Source organism: Canis lupus, chromosome 21 (genome assembly GCF_048164855.1).
Source record: "Canis lupus baileyi chromosome 21, mCanLup2.hap1, whole genome shotgun sequence".
NCBI classification, from domain to species: Eukaryota; Metazoa; Chordata; class Mammalia; order Carnivora; family Canidae; genus Canis; species Canis lupus.
Genome location: NC_132858.1, coordinates 10,552,782 through 10,571,313, shown reverse-complemented (window position 1 = coordinate 10,571,313; position 18,532 = coordinate 10,552,782). Strand labels below are relative to the sequence as shown.

General features: G+C 63.7%; 1 protein-coding gene and 1 long non-coding RNA gene across 17 annotated transcripts in view; one reads left to right on the top strand and one right to left on the bottom strand.

The window, feature by feature from the left end:
• Positions 1-13,989, top strand: part of BRSK2 (BR serine/threonine kinase 2) — a 61,374-nt gene extending 47,385 nt beyond the window's left edge. For 3 of the 16 annotated variants that reach the window (XM_072790451.1, XM_072790455.1, XM_072790460.1), the window contains exons 13-21: positions 201-266; positions 2,138-2,198; positions 2,970-3,177; positions 3,809-3,857; positions 7,185-7,308; positions 7,943-8,123; positions 8,194-8,283; positions 10,737-10,784; positions 11,870-12,108. In XM_072790451.1, the coding sequence (XP_072646552.1) occupies positions 201-266; positions 2,138-2,198; positions 2,970-3,177; positions 3,809-3,857; positions 7,185-7,308; positions 7,943-8,123; positions 8,194-8,283; positions 10,737-10,784; positions 11,870-12,093 (1,051 nt within the window). In that variant the 3' untranslated portion in view covers positions 12,094-12,108. Of the gene's footprint in view, positions 1-200; positions 267-2,137; positions 2,199-2,969; positions 3,178-3,808; positions 3,858-7,184; positions 7,309-7,942; positions 8,124-8,193; positions 8,284-8,470; positions 8,566-10,736; positions 10,785-11,869; positions 12,109-12,288 lie in introns of those variants that run through there. The other 13 variants (XR_012013787.1, XR_012013786.1, XR_012013788.1 and 10 more) reach the window with 13 other exon arrangements.
• LOC140612644 (uncharacterized) lies at positions 5,165-12,451 on the bottom strand. The gene is made up of 4 exons (XR_012013790.1): positions 12,317-12,451; positions 7,924-8,055; positions 7,222-7,351; positions 5,165-5,878 (listed from the first exon to the last, which is right to left on the bottom strand). It is a non-coding gene; the product is annotated as an uncharacterized lncRNA (long non-coding RNA).
• Positions 13,990-18,532: the final 4,543 nt, after the last annotated feature.

Here is an 18,532-nt window from a genome sequence, read left to right as displayed (position 1 = left end):
CCTGCTCAGCAGGCCACCAGGGTGGGGTGCGCTGTGGCCCTGGCGCTCTCCTGCCTGACCTCCCCTCCTGCCCGTGTGCCCGGCCTGGCTCCAGGTGGGCCCTGCCCAGCTTGCGTGGAGCTGTGTGGAGGTCCGGCCTCCCGGGCCGCCTGGTGGGGCTGCGTCAGTAACTCTGTTTTCTCGCTTTGTTCCTGCTGTAGTAAAGCAATGTTCAGTAAAAGCCTGGATATCGCTGAAGCCCACCCCCAATTCAGCAAAGAAGACAGGTATACACCCTGCCCACCCATCCCCCGCCCCCCAGCCCCAAGGACAACGCTGGGCCTGGTGGCAGGGCTGGGCCTGAGGTGCATCTGGCCCTCGCAGCTGTGGCGAGGGAGCCCTCCAGTGAGCTGGGGAAGGGCCTGGGCCAGGCGGGCCCGTGGCCCTGAGGAGGCGTGGGCTGCGGGGGCGAGGCCGGTGGCCAGCCTGACCAGGGTGGGGAGACCCACTGTGCTCTCCCTGCCTGGGGACCCCTGAGGGTCTACAGGCTGTGAGGCCCCTTCTGCGTGGCCCCAGTGAGCCTCCCCTCCCCTGTTCTGTGCTGCCCCAGGGCCCTGGGGTCATGCCCTGCTGTCCACAGGGGCCAGAGTGGAAGTGGCACCCCAGGGCAGTGGTAGGAGGCATGACAGTCGCAGGGGTCTCTGCATGGGGCCCGGCGGTCCTGAACCCCCAGCCCTGCCCCTGCAGGGCCCGCTGCCCATGGGCGACAGTGGTCGGGCCTCACCCCTGTTACCCTCCCCACTGCTCCCGTACCTTCCTGTGCTCCTGCCTGCTCACCGCTGGCCTCTTGCTGCCCACCTGTCACCCCGCCCTGGCTGCTCTGCGTGCCGGCCCCATCCTTTCTGTCTCAGGCAGGTGCCGCCTGGTTAGACCGGCCGGCATGGAGGCAGCCCCCACCCCTCTTCCTTCCGCTGCTTCTTTTCTGGTTTCCTTGTGCCAAGGGACGAGTGCATGGCTGGCTCAGTGGCAGGCAGGCCCCGGGCGCTGGGCCTCACTCTCAGCTGCTGCCCTGCTGGCCTGTGGCCGCTGGGGGTGGGCACCAGCCAGAACCAACGGCCCCCACTCGCTTCCCAACTTCCGAAAGCTTTGGACCAAGGCCTGGCACTGGCACCGTCCTGGCCGTGGGCCAGCTGGGCTGTAGGGGGCTGGGGGAAGGTCAGCGTCGCCCCCTGGCTCTGTGGCTGTGAGGTGGAAGAGTCGTAGGGTCATTGCCATGGGGCCCCCGCCCACAAATGCCGGGGTCCTGGGCAGAGTGGGCTCAGCTCCTCCCTGAGGCCCAGGGGCTGGGCTGAGGTGCGGGCGGGTGGGCTGACTGGTGGGGGCGGGCCTTCACTCTTCTCCTCTTCTCTCCTGTGGCTACCTCACCCGACCTCCACCCCCGTTTCCTTCCTCGAAGGGCAGCAGGTGCCAATGCCCAGGGCTGAGCAAGCACGGCGGGCCTTCCCTGAGGCTGTGTGGTGTGGTGGAGTGAGGCCCCTGCCCGCAGGGTGCCAGGTCTGCGGGCCAAGTGAGGCCACTGGTGGACAAGGCTCGTGGTCCCAGCCAGGGCTCACCCCAGCCTTGCGTTGCCCAGGCCCTCGTGGTGCCAGCGAGGAGGGCTCTGGGCTGGCGTGCTGTGGGCTGGTCTGGGCCGGGCAGGTGGGCCGTGGGCAGGGCAGGGCTGGGCTAGTGCCCACTCAGTAGCCCACATGCTAGGATCAAGCACAGGGGCCTGTGACACTTCAGCCTTGGGGTTCCTGGCTGGGCTCAGGGCACCGGGGCCTGGGGAGAGGACCTGGCACGGGGCTGGATTCAGCTCCCAGGAAGTGCCTGTCTCCTCATCCCTCTGTCCATCCAAGCCCCTGACAGATCCTTGCTGAGGGCCCCCGGGTGCCAGCCTGGGCCTTGGATTCGGGGCAGCTCCCGCTTACAGGAGAGGAGCCCCGAGGCAGGCAGCCAGCCACCCCACAGGGGCCTTGGGGCATGGCCAGGCTTGCAGAGGCCGGGGCTGCCTCAGGCTTGAGGCCAGGGCTCCCGGCCTTTTGGAGGGCCCGCCTGGGGGAGAGAAGCCGAGAGCCGCGGCCCCCCCAGCTGACCCGCTCCACACCTGTGTCTGCAGGTCCAGGTCCATCAGTGGCGCCTCCTCCGGCCTGTCCACCAGCCCGCTGAGCAGCCCCCGGGTGAGCCCCCGCCCCGCCCCCAGCTCCGAGAGGCCTGCGTGTACGGGGGGGTAGGGGAGGCTCCCAGAGCCCGGGAAGCAGGCCCCCCCGGCCCCGGGGCTGGGCCCGTGCCCCCACCCCCGCTGCTGGGGCCGCCCGCGTGGGTGCTGCTGCTCTGGCTAACTGCACGTTCTTTTTGTTTTGTTTTTTGTTTCGTTTCGTTTGTTTTCTCCTGTGTTATTTGTTTTCTTTTCTGGCGAACGCTCCCACCCCCATGCCTGCCTGTCCCCGCTGGTCCTGCCTTGGGGTCCTGCTTGAACGTGTCTTTCTGGTCCTGGTGGCGCTGTGTGTGCATGCGGGGGGGGGGGGGGCGCTCGCATGGCTGCTCTCGGGACCCCTCGCACTCTGCTGCCTGCCCTGTAGCCTGTTAGAAAGTTTGCCCTGCCCCCCCCGCCCTCTGAGACCCCCTTCGTGGCCTGCCCCCTGGCCACCTCCGTGGAGCTGGAACCTTGTCGGAGCGCTCCTCGGCCCGGACACATCCTCCCTCCACAGGCCGCCTCGCGGCCCAACCCCAAGACCCAGACCTTGCCGAGCAAGGCCAAGCTGACCGACAAGCCGCTGCAGGGCACCAAGTCTAACCCACTCCCGGCCGGCACCCAGGCCCGACCCCCTGTCCCGGGGGGCCTAGGCCCCCAGCTGGCCCTGCCCCCAGGCCCGCCGACCATGCCGGCCCCCACCCGGCTCCCGGCCGCCGGGACTGAACCCAACACCAAATCTGTCCCCACCATACAGGTGACCCCTCACCCCTCTCCAAGGGGTAGTCCCCTCCCCACCCCTAAGGGGACGCCCGTGCACACGCCCAAGGAGAGCCCGGCAGGCACGCCCAACCCCACGCCACCATCCAGCCCCAGCGTCGGAGGGGTGCCCTGGAGGACGCGGCTGAACTCCATCAAGAACAGTTTCCTGGGGTCACCCCGCTTCCACCGCCGGAAACTACAGGGTAAGTGGAAGCAGAGGGGCTGTAGTTTAAGACTGCCAGCCTGGGCACAGGGGTGGCGGGTGACAGGGGCCACCCCCTCTCCACTGGGCTGGTTCACTTCCCACCAGCACCTCTAGGCCAGCACAGGCTCAGGGAGTACCTCCAGATGTCCGCTCACCCCCAGGTATGCCCACTTGGGCAGGTGTGGCCTCGGGACCCCTCCCAGCTCCTGTGCTTCTCTTTAGCCCAGAGGCCACTTGAGACCTGCGCCCCAGGAGGACGGCCAGCTGATGGGCGGGTGCGAGTCATCAGGAAGCCCACGGGACAGGGGAGCGGTGGGCAGCCTGCTGCTGTGGGCTGGGTGCCGAGGGCCCGTGGGCACAGCCAGGCTGTCCAAGCCTACAGCCCAGCCGATGGGTGGGCAGAGGGGGCCAGTGCCATCTGTCAGGGGCCAGCAGGGCCAGCTGGAGGCCAGAAGGCATCGCCTGACTACAGCACTGGAGGCTGGGATGGCCTCGGGGCCCTACGCTCCAGCGGGGGCCAGGAGCACGTGGGGCAGCTCCGTAGGCCCCAGGCCACGGCGTAGGGGGACTCTGGTGAGCGCAGGGCAGAGGGGTCACACCTTCTCTCCCTGTCCTTCCTGTGTGCACAGTTCCAACACCCGAGGAGATGTCCAACTTGACTCCGGAGTCGTCTCCAGAGTAAGTGACTGCTGCCCACGGTTGAGTGTGAGCCCAGCTCTGCCCTGCTGCCCAGGTCCGAATGTATAGGGGAAGCTCATGCTGGACCCTCCCCATGGCTGGCCAGGGTGCCAAGGGCTTCTGGGTGAAGCACCCGCATGCCTCCAGGTCCTCCTCCTCTTCTCCCTGGGACTCTGTGCTTGCCCCAGGCCCCCCTCCACCTGCTGCCTAGGACACCTCCTCTTTAGCACCAGGCTGGGGAGCAGGGCCTGCGGTGCCAAGAGACCTGACCTGTCCCGGCTTCCCTCAGAAGCCACAGCCTGGGGCCAGCTGGAGGCAAGGGACGACCCCCCTGCACCTTGAAGGGACTGATACAGCTGCTGAAAGCCCCGGCCCCCAGGCTGGGGAAGCTGGCGGACCCGAGCCCAAGCACTTGTGGTCAGATGGGCTCACGCTTCTCTGGACATGGGCTCAGCCCAGGCTGTGTTGGCACAGGGAGTCTGCAAAGGACTAGCCTACAGGTGGCATCCACCAAGGAGGGGCGCACTGGGTGGAGCTGACCGGGGCTGCCCAAGGGCAGAACAGAGCCTGCATGCAGCCAGAAATGTGGGGGCTCATAGGGATGGAGGGTCTCAAGGCGAAACATGTCCCCGCTGGCCGAGGAGGATGGAAAGCCATAGAATAGCCTGCTGGGAACTGTGCCAGGGGAGGGTGGCATCATTCAAGGCCAGGAGCAGACTGAGTTCTCAGCTGACTGCCGCCAAGAGGAAGGAGCAGAACCCATGGGAGGTGATGGGCAAGCAGAGCTACACCCCAGCCCACAGCGGGTCTGGACTAGGGCGGAGACCCTGGAGCCATCCCACCCCCACTCTCCTGGCAGAGGATGATGCAGGAACAAGAAATGCACTGCAGCCACGGGGCGGGGCCGGCGAGGGGCACAGGAAGTCTACTCAAAGGCCGCTGTCTCCGCAACTGAGCAGGAGCTACCACGTGGTGTGCTTTGTGCGAGGCCTGGGGACGTGCACGTGCGGGTTAGGGACTCCCATCCCAGGGTTAGTGCCCCTCAGCCGAAACGTCCTGCTGCTGTCACAGCACTCACAGCCCTGCAGGTGGTCTGCAGCCTCCCCTCCTCTGGAGGCTTAGCCCCCAACTGGGGGTCCAGCCACATCCATCACCTGGCAGGTGTGACCAGTGGGGACGGAGCAGGTGTGCAGTAGCCCAGGAGGCCCGGCGTGGTTAGCGCCCCAGTACCACCTGCTGCAGAGGACATGCTTATCCACAGTGTGACCATCAGGGTTCTCAGGGAAGCACTCGGTGGGGTGCATGTGTACGAGTGTGCCCGCATGGGGCTGGTATTTATAGGAACTGGCTCATGTGATTGTGGGGGCTGGCAGGTCTGGGACCATAGGTTCGGCAGGTGGAGATCTGGTTTGGGTGAAATCACAGCCCTGAGTGTGAAGCTTGGGGAAGCGGCAGCCTTTGCCCCTGAGGCTTTCACCTGCTTGGACAAGGCCGACCACAGCAGGGAGCATGGTCTGCTTTCCTCGGAGACACCTGGCTACCACATTTAAGAAGTGGCAGCCAGCCACTGACTGGATGGCCCAGATGACACAAGACACCAGCCAGCACTGCCTCTCTGGCTCCATCAGGCTTCTTCCAGGCACAGGACTGTTAATGATGCCAGATGCCAAGCCGGTGGCTCCCAGACTACAAACAAGTCACATTTCAGTGTTATTCTAGTCTCTTCATCAAGGGAGGAGAAGAAGCCCCAGATGCAGGTTCTGGATTTGCCTCTCCATGTACTTGCTGGGCTGCTGGGCTGCTGGGCTGCAGGGCCAGGGTGGGCCTGGGACATGGCAGGACACAGCCAGGGCAGGAGCCCACCCTCGAGAGTGCCAGACCCACAGTGGATGGATGGCAGGATGGCACGATGTGGAAAAGGAGGCAGAAGAGGCTGGTGACTGAGGGGACAGGGGGGCCAGCTGGATGTGCCTCCCTATCTTCACTTCTGTGCTGCTGTTCGGGCAGGATCCCAGGCCGCTCTGGAAATGGTAGGACAAGGGGAGATCACGTGGTCAGGAAAACCACTGAAAAGTGCCTGAGAATCAGCCCCTACTGCTCGCCCTGCAGCGCTGATGCCAGAGTGAGATGCAGGGCCAGGGCCCTGCCTGTGCCTCACAGTCTCAGTGGGTGCCTCCCATCCTCGGGGCTACCAGGTGGCCATCGGGCCCGTTCGCACTGCCACGTGGCGAACTGCTCCAAGCCCAGCGGCTTAAGCACCACATGCTCCTTGTCTCAGGTGCTGTGGGTCAGGCCCCAATTGGCCAGCTGGGCCCTCCACTTTAGGCTGTCGGGGGGCCATGGTTCCCTCCAGGCTCAGCTGGGGCAGGACCTGCGGCCACACTCCCACGGTCATGGACGTGATTCAGGTTCTGTGGGCTGCTGGACTGAGGGCCTCTCCGCCACATCAGCTGGCTTCGTCACCATGCAGTGGAGACTTGCTAGCAAGCAGGAGACCCAGCCTTGAGTCACACATTCTTAGAGGGGACATCTGTCGCTCAGTTCCGCCTAGAAACAAGTCCTGGCCCTGTCCACAACCCACAGAGGGACCTGCGCAGGCGCAAATGCCGGAGGCAGGATCATGGGGCCAGCAGAAGGGCGGGTGCCGACCCTGGGGTGCGCTGCGGGGGCAGGGGGGATGCAGACGCTGGACAGAGAATCAAGGGCAGACGGTCGACAGGATGGGAAGGGAAGCCCCCAACGCAAGCAGGAGGATGTGCCCCATCCCACCCTGCACAACACCTGGCTTTGAAGCAGCCTTCCTGTCCCAGGGTGACCGGGCTGGGCAGCAGGTGGCCGGGCAACCCCTGGTCCTTGAGGACAGAGGGTGGGGGCAGGGGGAGCCAAGCTGACCTACCGGGTGGTAGGGGGCACGTAGCATTCTGGCCCCCAGGCCCTACTGTCCACGTAGTGTCTCCTGCCCATTCGTCCATGTGGATGCAGAGTTTCCCTGCCAGCCCTGACCCCCGCTCCCCATGCAGCCCCAGGGCAGGGGGTACCTTCTCCAGGCTGCTACAGGATGGCTACAGAGCAAATTCCCCCAAAACTTGGTGGCTGGAACAGGCTGGAGTCAGGCTGGGGTCAGGGTGTGCCCTGGTTTCCTTTCTGGTGGGTTGTGGTGGGCACTGCCCAGACCCAGGCAGGCATGGGAGGAGGAGCCAGGTAAGACTGTGGGGTTATTAGCATTAAGGCTGGGGGGTCAGGTGGGGGGTGAGGAGCCAGGAGGGGAAGCGGACAGTGAGAAGACCCTGATGCGAGCTGCCCTCTGCCCCCACCGCCCGCCCCCAGGCTTGCCAAGAAGTCCTGGTTTGGGAACTTCATCAACCTGGAGAAGGAGGAGCAGATCTTCGTGGTGATCAAGGACAAGCCCCTGAGCTCCATCAAAGCTGACATCGTTCACGCCTTCCTGTCGGTGAGCCTCCCACCCGTCCGGGGACGCACATCACATGCGGACCCTGGGGAGGGAGGCCAGCTCCGTTCTGGGCAGCCCCTCTGGCTGTGGGAGCTGGCGTGTCCAGGGCGGGGACAGGTGTGCACAAGCAAGTGGGGCTGGGCCATGGGGGACGGGAGCACCAGGGATGGGGATGAACTTGGGGCATGGTGGGGTGGGCGGTGAGAGCTCACTAAGGCACGGGCAGCTCACAGGGGAGGGGGAATGGGGCTTACCCTCATCCCTCATGAGGTTCTGACCCCAAGGCCAGCAGTGCACCCCTGTGCCACCAAGCCCTGCCCTAGGCTGACCCCTCTAGGGCAACACTGCCTCCTGTCTCCGGGACATTTTCCCTTGCTTCCGGCACTGGGAGAGGTGCCCTTCTAAGCCCACAGAGCAGTGGGGGGATGCCCTCATCGGTGGCCGTGTGGCCCCAGCCTTGGGGGGAGAGGAGGGGCTGTCACTCGGGTCCCAGCTGCTGCACCTTGGGACCTCCTCGTGCCTGCCTCTCATGTCCCAACCTGCGCGCTAGCTGAGGGGCAGAGGCGTCTGGCTGGCAGGGGGGCGTGGGGGCCGGCCGGTGCCCAGCACACTCACGCCATCCATCACTCCACAGATCCCCAGCCTCAGCCACAGCGTCATCTCCCAGACAAGCTTCCGGGCGGAGTACAAGGCGACGGGGGGCCCGGCAGTGTTCCAGAAGCCCGTGAAGTTCCAGGTGGACATCACCTACACCGAGGGCGGAGCGGCACAGAAGGAGAATGGCATCTATTCCGTCACGTTCACGCTCCTGTCAGGTGAGGCACAGGCCCAGGGCGTGGGCTCCGGGCTAGCTCCGTCCCAGGCATGACCCCTTGTCTCCCCCAGGCCCCAGCCGCCGCTTCAAGAGGGTCGTGGAGACCATTCAGACCCAGCTACTGAGCACACACGACCAGCCCTCCGCCCAGCATTTGTCAGGTGAGGCGGGGGCTCAGCTCAGGCCGCCCCGCGGGCTGGTGAGCAGGGGTGTGGCCCCTCCGACGTGCCCACCTCCCTGCCCCCAGGGGGGCAGGGCCTCCTGGCGCAGTGGGCCAGCCCATCTCTGCACACCCAGGGAGGTAGGGCCCAGCACACCACACTGAAAGGCGCCTCTTGTCCACCGTAGAACCCCCCCCACCAGCGCCAGGACTGAGCTGGGGTGCTGGGCTTAAGGGCCAGAAGGTGGCCACCAGCTACGAGAGTAGCCTCTGACGCTGGCAGGTAAGGTATCCGGCCCCGCCGCAGGGGCAGGGAGGGGGCTTCGGGCAGGGCCTCTGGCAAGTGCCGGACCGGCCCCCCACTCAAACGTGCGGCGGCCAGCTCCCGGCCCTGGACAGGCCGCACAGGCCCAGCACCCAGGCCGAGCAGCCAGACATGGGCAGCCTGGCCTCAGGCCGGCGAGAGCAGGCTCCAGGAGGGCAGTGGCCCAGGCCCTGCCTGGGAGCCCACCTCCCTCGGGGCTCCCCCAGCAGCACCCCACGAGGCCCACAGCCTCGTGTCCACACCAGCCAACACGTGGCAGGGCTATGGGCCGCCTGCCTTACCCATAACAGGCCTGAGTCCTCAGTCAGAGGAGGGGCTCCCCAGCCGGGCCTATGGGGGGGGGGGTCACACAGGACTGGGACTGCCCAGGCCTAGAGAGGCCGGGAGTCCAAGAGCTCAGCATCTGGTGGGGAGTGGGCTCCGTGCCCACTGTGGGGGCGGGTCAGCCTGTGTCCAGGCAGGACGGGCATGTGCACACACCACCGTCCCTTAGCGAGGGTGTGTGACTGCTGTCAGGATGGCGGTAAGGCACGGCTTGCCCTGAGGTCCGTGTCAGGATTTGGGGTCCGGGGAGCACGTCATCCAGCCCAAGCCCTGGCTCTCTGAATAACCCCTGTCAGTTGGCTGGAGTCTTGGGGCCCTTCCTCCAGCCTGGTGGGGTCCAAGAGGCCAGACCTGTCCCCCACCTGTCCCCCCACCCCTGCCATCCTCATTCCATTGTGTGTGTCACCCTTTCCTACCCCAACATGTGCCTTGTCACCTCCTGGGCAGGTCAGGACTGGGCTGACCCCAGCATCCTGGCCCTGGGAGCCAGGCTGGCATTGCAGGTGGGGAGTTGGGCGTGAGCAGGGGTGGGGCTCGGGTGCCTCTGGCTCCCTGAGCCTTCAAGGCCTCTGTCTTCGAGCAGAGCAGTGCTGACAGAGGGAAACTGAGGCCAGGGAAGGACAGAGCTTGTCCAGGGAGGTGAGCAAAGGCCAGGGCCTGCTGTGCTGCCCAGAGGATGCCCAGGCCTGCAGCCACTGTCCAGGGGCCACAGTCCCTCAGCTCCCGGCTGGGCTGTGGACAGTAATCTAGGAGGGGTCATTCTGCCCGTTAGTAGGTGGCCCTCGTGCCAAGTCCCAGGCACAGCACTGAGCAAGGTGGACTCCACCCATTCCCCCGGGTTCCATCCCCAGTCCTGTCCCCGTCCCAAAGCTGGGGTCTCTTTTAGCCCTGTGCGCAAACCCCTGTCCCTGGAAATTCTTGGGTACCCACTCTGGGGCCCAAGCCCATTCCCCTGCCCTTGTTCAGGGGGCCTTGGACCTGGAGAGCCTAAGCCAGGACCCCAGTCCATGCCCTGGCCTCCAGGCCTTCTGATGGGTCTCCCTGAGCCCTAGCCTTTCCCAGCACCCTCCCTCCCGCTCCCAAACTCTTGGCTGGCGAGCTCAGTCCTAGAGCCACCGTGAGCAAGGGGGCAGATGCCGGGGCCCCTCAGCTACCAGGGTGAGAGACCTGGTGGTCACTCCAACAGGGACGGGAGGCTGAGAGGTCACATCCCACCCAGCGTGGGTCCCGCCCAGCACCAACACTCCCAGGCCCAGCAGAAGGTGGGAGAGGGTCAGGGAAGGCGGTGCCAACATAAGTGGAGGGGCAGATGGGACCACGCAGCTGCCTGAGCTGCAGAGTGGCAGTGAGGATGTGTAGGTGGCTAGAACAGACCCTAGCCAGAGCCCTGGGCTTCTCAGCTCTGGAGCCGGCATCCTGGGCCCAGGGCAGGACAGAGGGGACGGAGGGCCAGGCAGGCCCAGGGCACCAAGGGGCAGGCCACATCCTGTCCTCAGGCTCTGGTTACAGCAGAAGAGGCCCCCACTCGGGCACCCCAGGATCCACCCCCTAGCTCCACCCCACGTGGGCCCCACCTGGGGCCTACCCTGTTCTGGGCTCCACCCCTCCCCACCTTGTCCTTTCCCTCTGTTCTACTGGCCCCAGCAAACCCCCTACTTGGCTATGGCCACGCCCCCCGCCTGGCTCTGCCCCCCCCCCCCCCCAGGGCCTGGCCAGAGGCTGAGGGCAGCGCCTGGCCAGGGATCCACATGGGAAGACTTGTTCACACGTCTCCCTCTCCCTCCTTTCTCCATTCTGTGCTCCAGACACCACTAACTGTATGGAAATGATGACGGGGAGGCTTTCCAAATGTGGTAAGAACCCCTCACGCTCACCTGGGACCCCTAGCCTGTCACCCCCACCTGCAGCCTGCTCCTGGCTGGGTGCCGCCCCCGCCACCCTTAGGGCTATCCTGGGGTCCCTGTGTACACGCGGGGCCCAGATGTGGGCACTCGGGCCCATCTAGTCCCTCACCTCTGCCAGGAGCAGCCTCGGTCACCCACCCCTAGGGCAGCCACAGGCCTGGCCCTAGGGTCCAGGCAGGCCAGGAAGGGACCCCAAGGCTCAGAGCAGTAAAGGGCCCCCGTGCCCCGAGGCCAGCAAGGGTCCCATGTGTGGGCTCTGGCCTGGGGTCTGGGTGGACTCCAGGTCTTGCACAGGAGGCTGGTGGAAGGCTTTCTGTCCACTGGAGGGGGTGCGGGGTGCTGTGCATGCACTCCCCTGCCCGCTGCTCTGGGCTGGGGAGTCAGGTTTCAGAAATAAAGCAGAGCACAGGCCTCAGGACAGTGAGAATAGGCCCACCTAGGTGGGGGTGGTCTTGCCATTTCCGCCCCCTTCCTGTCGCCCTCAGGACGTTCCCTCTGGGGTCAGGGCTCCCACGCTGGCTGCCTGCCTCCAGCCCTCCCACACCCAAGCCCTCCATGCCTGTCCACCCATCCGTCCATCTGTCTGTCTGCTGCTGACCTGTGTGTCCATGCGGTGCTGCCCGGGCTGGCCAGGGGCTGGGCTCCAAGCCTTCCCAGCCCAGAGAGGGCTCCCTGGCCCCACGGGCACGCAGGGCGCCAGCCTGGGGCCCCAGGGTCCCGCTCAGCCCTAGGGTTTGTGGCGGTGGTGGACTCGCCGCCTCGGGGTCCAGAGTGGGGCCGGCCAGCTGGCCAGGCCCCGGGCGGATGAGGGGGGCCAGGATGGTGAGGGAGGAGGGGTCCTCCACCCGCCTGCCCGCTTGCTGCCCCTGCCCCCCTGCCACGCCCGCTCTGACCTCATCTCGCCGGGTGTCCTTCCTGGCGTGGACACCCTTTCGTTCATTCGTTTGTTCTCTTTCTCTCTCCTTACCCCCTTCCTCTTTCTCTTCTTTTCTTTTTTCTTGTTTTCTCTTTTGTCTTCTGTTCTGTGTACCCAGGCAGCCCATTGAGTAACTTCTTTGACGTAATTAAACAACTTTTTTCAGACGAGAAGAACGGGCAGGCGGCCCAGGCCCCCAGCACGCCCGCCAAGCGGAGCGCCCCCGGCCCCCTCGGTGACTCCGCGGCCGCTGGCCCCGGCCCTGGAGGGGACGCCGAGCGCCCGACGGCCCAGGACGCGGCCAGGACGGGGCCGCCCGCCGCCCGCCGCGAGCAGCCTTAGCCCCCGCCCCGCCCCGGCCCGGCCCCGCCCCGGCCCCGGCCCCGGCCCCGGCCGCCCGCCCGCGTGGACCGACCGCGGCGCCGCCGGGGAGGAAAGGAAGGGGGGCACCGGGGGCAGCGCCCGGGCCGCTCTTTCTCCTGCTGTCTCTCTCTCTGCCTGTCTCTGACAACGTCACTGTTTCCGCTCTGATACCAGGAATTATCCCGAAAAGTTAACATGTCACCTCCACGAGGCCATCCTCTGTGCTCCGCGCCGGACACCGGCTGACCGAAGGCAGCTGCCGCGGACCCGCCCTCCCTCGTCTCCTGCCGCCGCTGCCACCGCCGCTGCCCACGGCCAGGCCCCGCCCATCCACGCCGCGCCCCGCCCCGCGCAGGCCACGCCCCCCGCAGGCCCCGCCCCCGCGCCAGGCCCCGCCCCCCGGCCCGCGGGCGGCCCCGACGCGCGGGGACCCCCTGGGCAGGGCCGCGGAGCGCGGAGCAGCCGAGGTCGCCGCCCCGGCGCGGCTCCTCCCCTCCCGCCGCTCGCTAGCGTCCGCCCTCCCCCGCCCTCCCCCTCCCCCGCCCCCTCGGCCCCAGGGTCGCTCCCAGGTCCCGTCCCCTCCGCTGCTCTCGCGCTTGGCGGCCCTTCCCGGCCGGGCGGACGCTGTCCCTGGAGGCCCGGAGCCGCCTGCCTGCGCCAGGGCTGGCCGAGACCAGTATTATTTATTTGCTGTTTTAACTTATTGAGTTTCTTCACTTCTCTGTTCAGGGAAGGGGCAGCAGCAGCGCCGTCCTGCCGTCTGTCTGTGTGTCCGTGTGTCTGGGGCAGGGTGGGGTCAGGGCCGAGGCGCCCGGAGGACGGAGCCGTCGGAGCGCCGGGGCAGCGGGGGCAGCGGGGGCACCGGCAAGCTACTGTAAACTTTAAAGAATTCCTGCAAGATATTTTTATAAACTTTTTTTTCTTGGTTGTTTTTGGAACAGGGTGTGGGGGTGGGGGGGCCGCTGGGGCAGGGCTAGGTTTTGTGTTCAGTTCTTTGCTCTTGGTTCTTTCTATATACATACACATATATATATTTAAAGAACGGCGCGGTTGGCTCTGTCCCGTCGCTGTGTAGAAGCGACTCCAGCCCCGGGGGGTGGGGGCAGGCAGGGCGCTGTCCCTGGGCTCGATGGCACCGCCCGGGCCCCCTGCAGGCCCAGGCTGGGGACCATCCCAGGTCTGTGTCTGAGCGCCGGGGCAGGAGGAGGGCCCTGAGCTGGCTCCCACGCACAGGACAGCAGAGGCACCGCAGGGTTTTTTACTAAAATGACAAAAAGGAAAAAAAAAAAAATGGGGGGATAAAAGGAAAAAAGAAAGTTGGCGGCATCCTCCGCCGTGTGTGTTCTCTGTACGCAGCGAGGTCGTGGGCCGTGGCCGCCTCCCTTCGTCCCTGTCCCCAGCCTCTGCTTGTTGGTGTTGGTGGGCCCGGCCCCTCCAGGCTGGCCCAGACCCGTGCTGTGGCGAGCGCCTTCAGGAGGCGCCGGGCGGCGGCGGGCCAGGACGGCAGGTTTTGATTGCATGCCTTCGCTGTAACGAGTCCACTTTGCTTTAGGTGTCTCTTCCCCCGCCCCCCTGCCTCCCTCCCGTCGTGGACAGCTTTTACTGCTTCTGTTACATTGACCCCCCCCACCACAGGCTGGGATTTCAACACATAAACAGTTAAACACCTATAACAGCATAAGCCACGCGGTACAAGCGGGAGGGTTCTCCAGAGGCAGAAGACACCGAGAGCAATACCTCTTGTCAGCCTTCCTCTTTTGTACTTGGGACACACGCAGACGTCACGGAAACAAACAAGCCCCACCCAGTGTATCCCTTGTCAAATAACTGTGAGCAACCTTAGTTCTCGAACAATAAATTCCTTCAGTAAAAATACCCGACGCCAGTCTCCGTCCAGGTGGGTGGGGCCGGGATGCGGGACATCGGGGACCAGCTCTCGTCCCCAACATGCACTCTTCTGGGCTCTGCCAGAGGTGGATGACACCTGACATTACCTTCTGCCCTGAGGAAGAGGACAGACCCCTGTGCGGGGTTGGGGCTCTGCTCCCAGACTGAGCGGGGATCACAGGCTGGGCTGGGGGCGAGGGAGGCCCCGGGGGGGCGGGGAAGAGGGAGCTGCCACCTGGGGCTGACATGGAGCACTGCCCTGCCTGGCTGCTGCAGCTCTGCTGCCACCACCAGATCATGGGGTCACCCTAGCATCTGGACAATGAAACTTCTTTCTGCTCCTTGGTAAGAGGTGGTTGGGGCGCCATGACCCAGCCCTGGAAGTGATGGGCGAGGCTGGCGGGCAGCCCCTGGAGAATCTGGGCTGGCCTCTTCCACATAGGGAAATGGTCCCAGCCATGCCCACCACACCTGCCAGCCACGTAGGCATCACAACCATGCACTGGCCAGCCACTCCCTCTGCTGGAGCAGCATGAGGAGGAGTCCAAACCCCCACGAGCCCCAGGGCTGCCCAGCCCCACGCCACACAGGAGCACCTGGGAGTCTGTCCACCCACCACACAGCGTTGAGGATGGGCAAGGAGCAAACCATGCTGCTGTCCATGGACCCCCCCCCAGGCGTGTCCCACACAGGCACTCCCCCCATATGTGAAGGAAATCAGGCATCACAGCATGGCCACTGCAGCCAGCTGTCTCTCCAGAGCAGGGTCCTGCCACCACAGCACCGACATGTGGGGCTGGATGGTTCTCTGTGGCGCGGGGTGACCTGCACTCTGTAGAATGCCAGCATGGTCCCTGGTCTCCCCCAGCTAAATGCCCATAGCCATCCTCCACCACCCCGCCCCAGGCAAAACTATTTCCGACGCTGGCAGACAGGATCAGCCCTAGATCCATGCTCTTACTGCCTGTACCATCTTGCCGGAAGAGAGTGCTGCTCTGACTTTTGGAGCTCCGGCGCTCTGTGGGAATGGCAGCTGCCTCCAGCTCTGCTCAAGGCCCAGGACGTGAGAAGGAATCTGGTGATGTGGAACTGGGTGGGCTCTTTCTGGGCCAGCTGTAGGACAGCACTGTGCTTTTGAGGGAGGTGGGCACCCAGAAGGTACTTGAGGGGGTGGAGGAGACAGGCCCCACTGCAGTCGCTGAACTATATGGCATCCCATGAGCTTCAGCTGTAAAACAGGCTGAAAGAGGGATTCAGTTAGGCATGGTCACAGGGCCCAGGGGTCCTTGGGGTGCTGGCCACGGGAGAAGCCTCCTGGAGCTGTGGTCCTGCATCTGCTGTCCTGAGACAGCAGCTGACACATGCAAACCATCTCCCTTGACTTGGCCCTCTGTAAATGCCAGCAGTGTCAGCCTTAAGGGACCAGTGATGGGGAGCCCCACAAGGTATCAGTATACCCAACAGACCCACCAGCCTTGCACTTGCCCACCATCAAACCCATTTAGCAGGAAGGCCACACCCTTCAATCCTACTTCTGACACCAAGCTCTCTCTGGGTTGTAAGAAATGGAAACCAAGGGAAGTGAAGCCAAAAACTGTTGGTATGAATGTCTACTAACACGACACTCTCCTGAGCACTTTACGCTGAACATTAAGCCAAATGGTCCTCGTGCTTTTCTGGGAGGTAGAGATGGGAACAGGTACTTAAACCAAAGGAGGATACGGTGGAGGGTCTAGCGCCTGCTCAGAGGATGGCCTCTTAGGACTGACACAGGTCTCAGGTACTGGCAAGTTTTCGGTGCCGGCCACTCCTGGCACAAATCAACAGCTGTGCATCCACCAGAGTCACGGCGGGAGGGTGCTAGATGAAGGCAGTGAGACCCGGGCCCCTCAGGGGCTCTGAGGTCCAGCGGGTGGCAGGGGCAGGATGGAGACACACACCAGGGGCTTGTGCTCTGCTGGGCTTAGAGCCTGCCCCAGACCCTGCCCATGCTCTCTGCTGACCGTGGAGGCAGAGGGTCCCAGAGGCTCCTAAGCTGCGAGGTGGGGCGACTGCTGGTGTCACGGGGGCAGCTTCCTTCTTGCTCAACATCTCTGACACCAGGGAGCTCAGCACTCAAGTTGCCTGGCGGTTCTGCCCTCCCCTCCCCCTGTGGCTCAGAGCCCTCACCCCAGGTCACCAAGGGTGGAATCACCAAGTCCGGTGCCCCGTCTCTGCTGGCTTCTCCCCTTCATACTTCCCCCTCCTTCATCCAGACCACTCCCCACCATCAACCCGAATCTCTTCTGTGATTCATCCAGGGGAGAGGTTAGCGGGTAGTAGAGGAGATGGTGATGACGGCTGGAGAAAGGCAGCTGGGATGGATGGAGGCAGAAGTGTGTGCCAGCTTTGGGGCTCCAGTGGGATGGCACAGACTGTGCTGCTGGCTGCAAGCCCAAGGGCTGTGCTGCCCCACTCCTTGGTGTCAGGCCCTGGGCTCAGTGCTTCCATAGGTCATGTCCTCATGCCCCTAATGACCCTATGAGAGTTCCATGGCTCATATTCAAGATGTATTAGTTTCTTGTTACTGCTCTAACATATTGACAGACTTAAAACACATGATCATCTGAAGTTTTGGGGGTCAAGCACGGGGTCTCATGGGGCTAAAGCCATGGTGCTGGCAGCATGGGTTCCTTCTGGAGGTTCTGTGGGAGAATTCGTGTCCCAGCCCCTCCCAGCTTCCAGAGACACCTACGTCCTTGGAGTGGGGCTCTCCTCCACCCTCATGGCTAGGAACACCAGGCTGTGTCCTCTGGCTGCCTGCCAGCTCTCCGTTCCTTCTTCCACCCCCAGTTTTAAGAAATCTCATTATTATACTGGCCTAGGTAATCTCTGCATCTCCTGCTAAGCTGACCTGCAACTTAAACTCCCCTCTGCCGTGTAAGGTGCCATGCTCACAGATTCCAGGGACTAGGGTGTGGACGTCTGAAGGGAGCATTTGTCAGGCCCACAAAGACTGCCCTCGAGCAAGTTCCACATCCATCCCCCATGGAAGATACCCTCACCCCAACCAGGGTCCCCCAAACTCTCAGCAGCAATGCATCAAGCCCCACATGTCGCCTACATCACCTGAATTGGTATAGCTGAGACTTGGATCCATCGAGTGCAAAATCCTTGCCATGTGCTACCACTGAAACCAGAAGTGCTATGGTGGTACAGGTCCTGGATGCCAGTTACAGAATCCCCATCCCAGAAGGGAGACAAGAGAAGAGGGAGGGAATCACAGGTCCCAGGAGATTCCAAACTCCAGCCAAGCAACTCTGTGAGGTACTGTCAAGGCCTGGGAAGAAGTGTGTGGCTCAAGGCTCCCAGCGGTGGGCCATGCTCTCGTCTGCAGAGAGGCCACACAAGGCTGAAGCTGACGGTTCACCAGCATCCCTGCCCACAGGGCCCGGGTGTCCCACAGCCCTGCACTTTGTCCTCCCTCTGCACCCTGCAGTCCAAGCTGGCAGGGTTTCTGGCGGCATAGGACTCTTGAAGATGGTGCGGGTCTCCTGTGTGCATCATGGGCATTTGCTCCACTAGACAAGACACACCTCCAGATCCTTCCAAGAAAATCTTTTCTCTTTTGCCATTTGCAGAGATGAATGTGGGGTCTACTAGTCACATGCACAATCTCTTCATAGTGCCCCCTGCATGGCTGAACACTCTGAGCTTGGTCATCTTTCTGAGGTATTAGCAAAAGGCTGTCCAGCTACAGCCTCGACTTGTTCTCTAGAGCACATTTCTCCTGACAGTGAACCCCCTTGTTTTAGTGGCTCTTGCCACTTGGCTGGGCGGAGAAGCTCCGGCTCACCACATGTAGGGGCCCCCGTGTTCAAGAGCTCTGCCTTCCAGTGGGCTTCCCTCTCCCACGCCACTATGAGCAACAAGAAACCAGGCTGCACCTTCCACCATGCTTGGCAGTCTTCTCAGCTGAATACACAGGTGGATGGCTCCCACCCTCCAACAACCGTGGGGGCAGAACTTGGTGGGGCTTTCCACCACGTGACACTGCAGGTTGACGGTCCCCTATCCTCCATGCCTACGGACACGGTCCTCACTTCTCTGTGCCCTCCCCAGCAGTGCCTGACACATTCCTGCTTCTACAGATGGACGCTCGTGGTGGTTTCAGGCACACCTCAAGGCAATTTGCCAGTTCTCCTCTGCGCAGCTCCTCCTTACATGTGAGTTTTTGGTAGGGGCATCCTCAACACCCATAATTCCTACCGATCACCTGCTTCAGAAAACTTGGGTTTTTTCTTTTCTTTTCAATTTTATTTATTCATGAGAGACACAGAGGGAGGCAGAGACATAGGCAGAAAGAGAAGCAGGCTCCATGCAGGGAGCTCAATGTGGGACTTGATCACGGGACTCCAGGAACACACTCTGGACCAAAGGCAGACGCCTAACCACTGTGCCATCCAGCGTCCCACCTGGGCTTTTTCTGCTGTGCCCTGCAAAACTCTCCCAGCCTCCGCCCATGGCCACTGGTCCATCCACAGGTATTTGC